Source organism: Kryptolebias marmoratus, linkage group LG13 (genome assembly GCF_001649575.2).
Source record: "Kryptolebias marmoratus isolate JLee-2015 linkage group LG13, ASM164957v2, whole genome shotgun sequence".
In the NCBI taxonomy this organism is placed as follows: Eukaryota; Metazoa; Chordata; class Actinopteri; order Cyprinodontiformes; family Rivulidae; genus Kryptolebias; species Kryptolebias marmoratus.
Window position 1 is genome coordinate 22,727,536 of NC_051442.1, and position 12,173 is coordinate 22,739,708.

The 12,173-nt window shown below is 38.8% G+C and overlaps 1 protein-coding gene across 1 annotated transcript; it reads right to left on the reverse strand.

Moving 5' to 3' along the window:
* Nucleotides 1-1,489: 1,489 nt before the first annotated feature.
* On the reverse strand, nt 1,490-5,396 carry si:ch73-1a9.3 (non-histone chromosomal protein HMG-like). The gene is made up of 6 exons (XM_017431101.3): nt 5,184-5,396; nt 3,031-3,054; nt 2,861-2,890; nt 2,728-2,769; nt 2,533-2,640; nt 1,490-2,462 (listed from the first exon to the last, which is right to left on the reverse strand). Exons 1-6 carry the CDS (start codon nt 5,199-5,201, stop codon nt 2,418-2,420), a joined length of 267 nt encoding a protein of 88 aa, XP_017286590.1. The 5' UTR covers nt 5,202-5,396; the 3' UTR covers nt 1,490-2,417.
* Nucleotides 5,397-12,173: the final 6,777 nt, after the last annotated feature.

Genomic DNA, 12,173 nt, shown 5'->3' on the forward strand with positions numbered 1-12,173 from the left:
GTTTGTGTCTGTATAAGTTTGGTACATTAAAAAGTCTGTTTGTGCCTACTTTATCTTTTATCACGTAGGAATTTACTTTGAATTTGTAGTTGTGAACATTATTTTAAATTTGTACTGTATGCTACAACAATGTCTGTAGAAACAAAGCGTTTTCTCCTGGTCACTTTTAATGGCCTGCTGTCTGTGTGTTCTCGTGAGCCACTGGACAGATTTAATGAAACCGTCACAAAGTAATCATTAGATTAACGTCGACAACTTTATTCAAGATGACCACCACAGCCAGCTGACCTTAGAAAACACAAAAAGGCTACAACCCAAGGATTTTAAAGATCTTGAGCTGAATCTTGTTGTTGGTAGCTGAGACTAATCCCCAACACACTCCAAGTGGGACATCTCACAAAATTGCATAAGACTGCAAAAGTTTACACTCGTATCCTGCCATGGATCAGTCAGCATCAGCTTCATACTGTCTGGCTCCAGTGTGTGTGGGGGGGAACATGTGCTCTGGCTGCATTTAGAGGGATGCTGCAGGAGGACTGAGACAGCTGTGAGCTCTGTGGGACAGAGAAAGGTCCACTGCAGCACCTGCTGCTGGTTGGAAACAATCATACTTGCTTTCATGGCAAACTTCAAAAGTGTCCAAACACACCAAAAAAAATTGCTAATCGTTTTTTTGAAAAAAAAAAAAAAGTCACTGAAGGGATTTGAAAACTTGATAATTATAGCAAAGTCTCTAAGTTGTCCACACAGCTTGCACCTGGACCCTTCCTGCTCTGGTCTGATTGGATAAAACTGTGGCTCTGGTTCACTTTATTTGTTAATAACAGATCAGTTTAATAATTAGATTGGATAACTTTAATGGGACCAAAATTTAAAAAATGATGAAAATTATGGAAATTCTTCTAAGACACAGAGAACTTAGATCCTTGGATAGAACAAGCAGGCCAAATGATGATTAATATAGTTTTACTCACTGAACCTGACATATTTTTCTTTTTTTGAGGGGGGAATAGTGCAAAAACAAAAATCACTACATGGTAAAAAGTGAAATATAGAAAACATGCAGCTGTCCATGGTACTGAAATCATATTGTTGGAGCTTTTTTTTCTTTATCAGACAGAACTTATGAACCTAATAATTTAAGACCAATTTTAAAGAAATGCCCCACACACAGATTTGATTCTGATCTGTTTGTTATCCATGAAATATATAATATTGGAACATTTCCTTTGGTACCTTCAGCAAAACACGAAACCATCAATGCTGTCTACAATTTAAAGACCCTTGAGACCGGTGAGCCAAGCTTTAAACAATTGACTGTATTTATGTCACTTGATTTGCAAAAGATCTCAAAAATTTTTACCACAATTTATTTTGTTCTATTTTATCTAGTTATACAAAGCATCGTTGGGTTCTTACTTTCCAGTGAGCCTGAACTGTTTCTAGTTTTCTAAATGTTTAATAACCCACTGTGCAGAATGAAACAGCATACAGCTACCAACTGAGTTTTATTGGTTTGTTAACAATCAATACACAAATACATCTCTAAACAAATAAAAAAAAAGCACACTTGTACTGGATACAGACACCTAAAGCCCACATAAATATGGCTACTGCTGCAGTTGACAGTTCAGATCAATGTACAGTTTGTTGGCTTTAAAGAAGCCAGACTCAGCAGTTTGCATTGTAATGGTTAAACACTTTTTAAGGTTGGTTAAAGAAAACAAATGAAGTTTCATCCATCCTTAGGCAGTACCATGACATGCTGCAAATTGAAAGGTTGAAAACTCCTTTCACGGCAGCAGCTGTACAGATTTATTGTGATGCTATCGAACAACAGACACGTCAAACACCATGTGATGCACGGCTCTGAACGGGAGGGCTCCAGTACTAGGGGTTTTAGGATTTATTGACGAGAAACTGCATGAGCACACGAGTTAACCGAAACGGGTAAAAGCTTACAAACATCCTAAAACACTGTTCAATATAAACGAGGAAACAAAGATGGTGACATTGTCCAGTCCCTCCCCAGCACAGACTACACACCGTCCCTTATAAAGCATATGGAATGTACTTCACTCACGCAGGGAAGCTTTTCCAGTTGTTGCCCACGATTCTGTAAATGTTAACCTGCTAACCTGTCCCACTCCCTCCCCTCCTTCACATTTAAAACTAAAAAAAACTCCACTGACAGTAACAATGACTGCAATCTTCAAGTTAAACAAACAGAAGGATTTGATCATTTTCCCATGTCCAAATTGACTCTTTTGTCATTATATTTTAGGAAAAAAAAGTGTTCTCTACAATCAAACTACTAAAAAACTTGTATTTAGAAAATAGTTGATAAAAATATTCCCCTGAATTGTACAAGAAAAGAGGTACAGGGAGCACTGGTAAAAGACGGGGCCGGAGTGATGTTATTCTGCTGCCTCGTCTTCATCAGCTGCGTTTGTAGCGGGTGCCTGCAACACAGGATGGAGACTGTAAAACAAACCCACTAAAGACGCCTTTATACAGTGTCACAGCCTTTACCTCTTCCTCAGCTTTGGCTTCGCCATTCTCAGCAGGAGCCTCTGGTGCTTTGTCCTCAGGCTTGGCCTTCTCCACCTCCTTGGCTTTTTTACCCTTAGCGGGTGCTTTCTGCAAACGCACACATTTAAACATTCACGTATGAATAATCATTCGAAGAAACGGATTTAACTGGAAAGACTGAAAAGAAGATCCTACCTTTGGCTTGGGTTTGGGCTCTGCCTTTGCAGGTGCAGGCTTCTGTGTAGAAAAACAAAACAAAACAATGACTAATATGAGGAACGGCCTTTAACAGTCTTATTACTGACAGGGTTAACCTTTTTGTACTTACATCTTTCAACCTGAGAGATCTCCTCTTGGGCTGTAGAGTGAACAGAGAAGGTGAATGTATTTACACACAGTCAAACAGGATGTCACTGACACCTGCTGGATGTAGACATCAACTGTACTACTAAACACAGATATCCTAAAGACAAGTATGAAGTTGGAACTGGTACTTACTGCTGAGTCTCCTCCTGCAGCTGCCTGCAAGAAACATACCATGTATTAATTATGACTTAAAAAGGATGTCTGGAGACAAAATTAGGCTTCAATTGAATACCTCAAAAATTAATCATTTTAATGTTGAGTGTGATCTTTTACAACAAATGGCAGCTTTTTAGTGGTCATGTTTGGTTACACCGACCACACGCTTACTGTCAGCAGCTGTTAGAAGAGCTGCAGGATTTTGGGCTGTGGAAAAATAATGAAAACAGCTGAAAACGTGGCCAATTTTATTTTGAAATCAGATATTTTTCCAGACCTAAACTTTGTGTGTGCATGTGTGTTTAGATTTGCCTGTATTTTTAAGCAATTTTAACTTTAAACCACTTATAGATTTACTGTATTTTAACATATTGTATAGTGAGGATGTTTTGATATTTAATACATATAAATACACAAACAAAAAAATCCCTGCCAGCTACTTTTACAATGCACTATAGGAAGATAAATAATCCCCACTAATGCATTAAAAAATTGATTTTTTTTCTTAACGTAAATGCTATTTGGTTTTACTTCAGTTTTGGAAAAAATATTACATGTAATAATTTGCTTACCTAGCTAAGACCTTTTTAACAAGAATAAATATATATATATATATATATGCATGCTACCAATTTTCAGACATTAGCAACGTAAATTAGGCAAAAGTGACCATGTTCATAAGTTTATGCTTTATCTTCAGTCAATATAAAAATATGCTGCTTGTCTAAGCAATCTTTAAAAAACTTGTTTTGTTCCTAAATAAGTAAGAGGCAGTTTTAGTCTGAAAACACGAACATGTTTGTATATCCTGTATTTCACACTTCATATTTACACAGACCTGGAAAAGATGAAAATCAAGTTCCATATTTCTCCACACTCAGACATTTAATACTAACAGATTATCTGCCCCCGCCTTTTATGGCTGCTGGGAGTTGAAGCAAGCAAGAAGCTGCCATGTTGTGTTTGTAACCAGAGTCTGCACTACTGCCTTTAAGCCCCGCCCACAAAGTATGAAATAAACTAATTATTGCAATAGGTGTTATGAAGTTAATATTCTCACAGAAGGAAATCTTTTTCTTTATTATTTTTTAAAGTTAATGTCTCTTTCGTGTACATAGAGGGGGCGGGGCTCAAAACCAACAGGGAAACTGGTCCCGTACTTCCGGATTCAGGTTGGAGGTCCACTCTTACGGCCTGTGGTTGTCACGTGCCTCTGATGGAGCAACACAGAGGCATGGTGTAGCTCTGTCTCCATCAGGTGGTGCTCTCCCGCTTCTTCACAGCCTCCGGTCCAAGTCAAGCCCCGCCCCCATCCTTTCACTGGTAATAAACGGGACTGCCGGAGTCGACGGAGTTCCCGCCACAAATTTAAAGAGTCACAGAGATGCTCAGCGACTGTCGGCCTGAAAGCAGAATATACCAGAAGCCCAGCAACAGGAGCTGCGCTCTGCTGACGGAGGCTCGCCATTGCATAACCTACAACTGGCCCGAGCCGACACGACGACGACCGCGGTTAAACACGAAAAACACGCGATTAACCACACACGACACGACTATCTTTACCGACGGCTTTATAAATAAAATCAAATAGGCGCCCTTTGGTTAAACAAGCGCGACTCTTTACTGTAAAAAACTACAAAAACCAAGTTGACGCCCTCAGACGCGCGTGCGTCCACGTTTCCAGCGCAGGTCGACGGTCTGACTGAGAGAAACTTCTCCGACGAGCCCTCGGAGAAAACAAATCAATACGCCGCCAACTTTCTCCACGGAAAAGAAACCCGACAGCGCCTCGTCCCGCACAGCAGACACGCAGCGCAAAGGCAGCCGTGCGGGTGTGTTTTCTGACATTACACCGAGCAACAAAAGCAATGGCGAAGTGTAATCACTTCGCACAAAGATAATCACTGCACGGAGGAGGAACAGCAACAAGCAGCCATGCAACTAAAAGACTCGCTACAACTACAGCCTGCAGGAGCCCAGCTCTGCTGCGGTCACTCCATGCACGAAGCGGACATTGCAGTAATGTTACGCTTCTTGGACTGAAGATGTTACCAGCTTAACTCACAATTGCAACTGTGTGTTATAAATACCGTATTACTGAACGGATGAAAGATGTTCGGTCTACTCACTTTGCTCCTTTTAGGCATTGTTGGTTTGTGTGGGGAGGTTTTTAAATTTTAAAAAAATTAAGGAGAGGGAAAAAAAAGAGCCGAATGATACTGAATACAGGAGGAAATATAGTGGTATATTCTGGATAAAGCTGTGCCAATACAGTCTAATACGGTGCAGCGAGACGTTAATGTTCCATTGGAAGGAAAACTAGCTCAAACCGGATTGGATTCTCCCCCTCCCTCCCTATTCAAACCCTTATACTTCCTGTGTGATTGACGGCGACACGCCCCGCCCATCCCGCGCGGTGATTGGACAGTGCGACGGAGGACGACACGATTTCAAATTTTTGCCTTTGCCTGTGTGGCTGTGGCACACATCAATCAACGAGCGCGCTGTTTGTCTCCGTGTGCAGCCATCTGCTATATCGGGGCGAAATTATTAAACGCGTCATGGCACACCGACGACAAAATATCTGTTTCTCCACCTCAGCTGTCACGGTGGAATGTTCTCTACGAATTTCACTGAAACCCTACTAATTCCTCTTCTGTTAAAGGAGACTTTAAACACATTTAGCATGTGTAAGTCCAGAAAACTGTCAGGGGTGTGTGCTTCCTAGTTGTTTGGGCAAATCAATTTAGCTTGGGAAAATGGCGACATGATGGTGTTGGTACATTTTCCTGAGTGTGTTTTCTTGTGCAACATCCTCGCTGCGTTCTGTGTGCACCGTCCAATCATGACTTCAGTGGAAACAAGAGCGTAGGTTTTCTGTTAAAGTAATAAAACATGTTTCATGCTTCCCTTTCCTGGCTGTCACCCCCGAGAACGCTTTACAGCACATAGATTTACTACTTATTTTATGTTTCAGGACTTTTTTTGTCATTATTATTCTTTCATTTGTTGAATTTTATTTTACTAGAGGGGTAATTACTATCTTAAATGTTATTAATTGTTAGTTATTGCTGTAGTATGTTTGCCTGTTTGTATCTTTTTGTAGTGTTGGCAAAACATTTCATGAACCACTGACAGGATTTTAGTGAAACTTCCAAGAACTATTAATTAGATATACATCTACAACTGATTGACTTTTGGAGTCACTTCAACTCAAAATGGTAACTATAGCTGAGTGACTTTATCAGACACACACATGGCACTAATCCTGTCAATTTCACATAAATTAACATAATATTTGGTGTGGTAGTAGCTAAGCCTGATTGTAAACATATTTACTGAGTCAACTCTGTCTGTTAGCAAAAAATCTCATGAAGCACTGGATAGATTTTAATCAAACTTTCTGGAAATAATCATTGGATGTTTCTCTTCAAGTGATTAACTTTTGGAGCCAACCCAGGTCAAGATGGCTGTCACAGACAATCCACCTTAGAAAATACAAAAATAGCTATAATGTGGTCATTTATACAGATATTGAGCTAAAATTTAATGTGGTTGTAGCTGAAAGTCATTTACAACACATACTCCAAGGGGTACTCATTGTGCAAGAGATTTGCTCAACACATTACCTGTTGGAATGAAACGTGCTTGTCTGTTAGCAAAATATCTCATGTTCCACAGGACTAATTTTATTGAAGCTTGTAGAAAGTAATCTTTGGCTGTACATCTATAACTGATTAACTTATGGATTCAACCCATTTCAAGATGACCCCTGCAGCTAATTAATATTAGCCAAAACAAAAAATATCTGCAGCTCAGTGAATTTTACAGGGAGTAAACTAAAATTCAATTTGGTATTACATGAAATTGTGCATAATAATATTGTCAAGGTTTGACCAAAACAGCCACAACCCTGTCGTTTCATTTCTCAATACACGGTATGATGACCTTTGTTTTACACTTCTGTATAAAAGTGGCAGGTGATGTGCATTTCTTCAAGGAATGCTAGACCTTCAATCTGTAATGAAATTGTATTGAAACAAAGTTTAACAAATATTTTTTAGATCATAGGATTGATAACAGAATTATGCATTTGTTTTTTGAATTAACATGGAAAAATCAGCACTTTTTTGCATGTATTGCAAATAAATTAATTAAATCGTGAAATGTAACACACCTTTAAAGAAAAATAATATTAAATTTCCATTAGAGTTTGTCTAGATTGTTTTTGGGGACTTTAGTCAAGATTTAATTGATTAATTTAGTTTTCTTCAACAGTGTCTTTCTGTTTGTCCTTCTCCCATAAAGCTCAGACTGGTGAAGAACCTAATCAACAGATGTTATCTGTACAGTCTCTACCATCTCTCCTGCTGATCACATATTTTACATTACAAATTTGTACTTAAAATTGAAGATGGGTTTTTGAAAATGTGTGCGTAAAGAAGGCCAATTTATATTGCCCATGACTGATTTATGACAGCAATAAAAACATAAAACATCCAAGGGGGTGAATACTTTTATAGAAGTGATTAACTTTTGGAGTCAACCCAATTAAAGTAGGCCACCACAGACAATTGGCCTTAGGAAACACAAAAATGGCTATGACTCAGCCAAGTTTAGAAATATTAAGCCAAAATCTGGTTTGGTACCAGAGCATAATCCCCAAAACATACTTCATATTGCACAATACTTTTGCCTAAAACTTTGGTATTAATTTTTTATTAACTCCTGTGTTTTGAAATGTCATTCTCAGAAAGTAATAAATGGATGCACTTCTACAACTCATTAACACTTGGAGATAACCCAATTCAAGATGGCTGCCACAGCTAATCAATGATAGTTGACCCAAAAATAGCTCCAACTTTGTTACTGTATTAGTATCTGAGTTATCCACAAAGTTTGTCCAGAACGGCCATAACGCTGTCCCAAAACTGTGGCTCTGTTTACTCTATGCTGTTTTTAAGGGAAGCCGAAACTTTTTGTTGTGTTTCATCTGTTTGTGTACAGGACAACAGCGATCGATTTTTCTTACAATAACACTTTTTGAATTCTGGTCTCAGAGTAGATGTTTTGGAAACGCCAGTCATCGGTGTGAAATGTGCACTACAGACGGCTGCAATCAATCTTATTTCTGCGCTTGCATGAGTAGACAAATAGCAGTAACAATGGTGGAGAGCAGAATGCTGTTTGTTCTGCTCACTCTTTTCAATTAATCAGAGCTTCTGACACAACATATGTGCTACACCATCTCTTGGGTCATTTCTCACAGTCTACAAATACTGAATGGGCCTGGAAATGTTTTCATGCTCGACACTGACAAGTCTGCGTGTATTGTTGAAACACAAAAGTCACAGCACCAGCTAGTGACCTGGCATGGAAACTGTAGCAGATTAAATGGTTTTTGCCGTCTCGTCTAAGCAGCAGTTGCGATCGCAGTGTTGCTGTGCGCACGTGTAACATTTTTACAGTCAACATAGGAAAATCTATAACGTTTCCAGGAGATAGTTCACGTGTAAACAGAGTCTGAGAAGCAGCTTGCTAAATACTCCTGTCTTGTACAACTGGTTAATATGATAATTAGCATGTTGTAGGGAAAGGCCCTGCAGGTTTCTGTGGTTTTTCTGTAAAGACACATGACAAAGGGAGGGGAAAGGGCGAATAGGTAATGTTGTGTTAAGAATGAATCCCTCCCACAACAGCTGCTGCTCGCTTTTCCCTCCCTTTTTCTCCTTCTTGTTTTCCTTCAGGGGTTTTTAGGACACTGCAGAGAGTCAGACTGCATACCATCACAGGGAGGATTGTAAATGTAAGTCTGTCTTGCAAGATGAATAATGAAGCTGTATAGTAGTAGTTGTAGTATGTGTAGTAGTGGAAGAAAAGCGTTGGTATAATCCACAGTGGAAGCTGACAGGATGAAGGTGACCTCATCCAAAGCCTCTGACAGAGAACAACTTGTTCATTTATCTTTCTCACTCTCTCCCAGTCTTTAGGTTTGAGGTTAAATCATACAAACCAAGACATAGTGAGCCCAAGTAGCTTGTTGTCCGCATACACACCTTTACTTCTGTAAAACAATCGTTTGAGTTATACAGACCTCAGGGAGATGAATGGGTCAGCTGGATGTGAGGAAAAGCTTAGTCTCTCCTAGTTCCTAAGTGGATTTCTCCCGGGCAGCCAGTGGCAGCCCCATATGGAGCAGCAGGTAAAGCCACATTAGACCACTTTGTGTGTAAGGAGCTCCGGCACCATCAGAGTCTACAGCATGAACACACAACATGCATCTGAACCGCTACCAGTGTAACTGCAGCAAGTAGAGTTTATCACTAATATTTCCTCTGTTAAAAAGCAAAACCTAAACACATATTTATCAAACAAAATCTGTAACATTTAGCTTCATTATCGCCCACCGCTGAAGGCAAAAATGTTTTTGCCCATGTCTGTGTTTATGTGTTCATTTGTCTGTAGTGTTAACAAAAAATCTCATGAACCACTTCACAAATCTTAATACAACACTCAGAATGTAATCACTGGATGGATTTCTACAACTGATTAACTTTTGAAGTCAGCTCAATTCAAAATGGCGGCCACAGCCAAGCAGTCATAGCTAACACAAAGATTGGCTACAACAACTCAACCAATTTTTACATACTGAGCTAAAATTTGTTTTGGTTGTAGCAGAGACTCATTCTTAGCACATACTCTGAGTTTTACACACTGCACAACATCAAGTGTGACATTTATCCCTGTCTGTCTGTTAGCAAAATATCTTGTGAACCACTCGACAGAGGTTAACAAGAATTTCAGAAAGTAATCATTGGCTGTGCATCTAAAACTCAAATTTAGGATGCCTGCCACAGTTAACTGACCTTAGCCAACACAAAATTGGCAATAACTCAGTAAAACTCAGTACAGGTATTGAGCTAAAATTTGGTGGTAGCTGAGAGTCATTCACAACACCTACTGAGAGCACTAACACCACAAGTTGCATGAGATCACGTAAAACACCACTTACAAGGTTTTCTGACCTATAACTCCGTACCTGCTCAACAAACGATGAGTTTCGGTTTAAAACTCTGGTGTGAAAGGTGGCAGGAGACATGTATTTCTTCAAAGAATGGTAAGCATGTAATTACAAAAAAGGTTTGAAAGACACATTGAGTGTTAAAAAGAATTATGGAGAAAATAGCATCAAACTGGTAAAAAAAAAGAAATATGTTTATTTGTCTATTCATCTGCTAAATGAATGAGTAGAAATTCAGCGGGGAGTGTTCCTGATCTGCCTTTAACACATTTACATTTACATGTAAGAGGGGGCGGAGACAACACGGCCTAATAAACTCAGTAACAATAAACCTTAGTCGGCTTTAACCATTGATTAGCCAACAGCTGACACAACAAAAGCCAATCTAACAATAGCGATTAATCCGAAGTTGTTTTATTGTCAGGAAAGTCTTACATTACAGATTCAAATTATACTGTCCTCACTGAGACAAAGGAGCAATTGAATGGAACTAATCTGTACTCCGACACAGTACAGTGGGAAAAAAAGGATGGTTAGGTCAAGCAGCTGGAGAGCCCGTGTGTGATATGTTATGACTGATGATCCCTGACAGAGAGAAAGGCTCTGGTGGCAGAGGGGGGCCTCCAAATTACTTCCATTGCTGGCCTTGTGCAGACCCTCCCCCACTATCTTCTTCCTGTTTTTCATGGTTGTCTGCCTGCTTTTGCCTATACAATGCTAGCTGTGCCTGGAGACATCCCGGCGTGTGCTGTACCTCATAAAATGGCGACTGTGGGGCAGAGGAGGCTGAAACCAGAAAAACGGAGAGGCAGGACACTGAAGGCCAAGGGCACACTGTAACTACCAATTACATCGCCATTCTCCAGAGATTTTTTTGTTTGTTTTTACCAATTTGATTTACACAGAAAAAATGAGTGTGTATAAGGCAAAAAGGAATGTTGACATTTGGCACAGGAAGTATCGTTTTTCATATATTTTATCTACTGTTTAGTGTGGATACCTGTGGACTGATAATAAGCAGAAAACAATACCTTATTTAAAACACCTTATTTGTACTAGATCCTCTCAGAGACTCACAATGATGAAAAACTGGCAATTATTTAAACACATTCACTGAAGTACTTGTCTTGTTCACAAGTTGTAAATATTTGTACTTTATACACAATTCTACATAACTCAATATTTTGATATACGTATACCCAGCAGTTAATAGGAATGAGGTAGTGTACATCCAGGACAGATAAATCATATATATATATATATATATATATATATATATATATATATATATATATATATATATTTTTTCCTTTTTCTGCTACTCCTTTCTGAAAGGGTCGCCACAGTGAGCAAACTTGCACAAAAGGTTTGGCAATATGTTGAATGCACTTCCTGACATAACCTGATCTCGAACCCATGGCCTTGGGATTACAAGACCGCGTCACTGACCACTAAGCCCAATGCATTCTTAAGATGTGTCTGTGGAAAACATCCAAGACTGTTATTATTTATTTTATGAAGGGGTCCCAGCAAGGTCACCTCAAGGTCAAACCATTTTAGTTTGGTTTTTGTTAAATAAATAATGACACAATGCAATATGTAATGTTTTGTTGTTCATTTGTTAAGAAACAGATCTTTAATTGTCTTAATATGGAAAACCTGCTTTTTGACATTACTGTTTATTGTTAGCTTTCAGATAAAGATTTCATTATGTATGTAGTATCACTCAACACAAAATGCAAATATTTAGCTCTGTCAGCTAAAAGTTTCATTAAAATACTGCTGGCACTTTATTTGAATACTTTTAATGTATTTTGTTGCTAATCTGTCTATACTTAAACCTAAAAAATATCAGCAATGTTTGATTACTGTAACACATCAGTACTGTGCTATTAAGTTTACAATATCAGTACATCTTAGAAACAAATCACAGACAGACAGACAGACAGACAGACAGACAGACAGACAGATAGACAGACAGATAGACAGACAGACAGATAGACAGATAGATAGATAGATAGATAGATAGATAGATAGATAGATAGATAGATAGATAGATAGATAGATAGATAGATAGATAGATAGATAGATAGATAGA

Bases quoted from the DNA above. Each gene is read 5' to 3' on its own strand.
- si:ch73-1a9.3 (XM_017431101.3), bottom strand. The intron at 2,641-2,727 runs GTAGGATCTTCT...GTGCGTTTGCAG, and splicing joins AGCCCAAACCCAAGCCAAAG to AAAGCACCCGCTAAGGGTAA. The intron at 2,463-2,532 runs GTAAAGGCTGTG...CCTGTGTTGCAG, and splicing joins AAGCCAAAGCTGAGGAAGAG to GCACCCGCTACAAACGCAGC.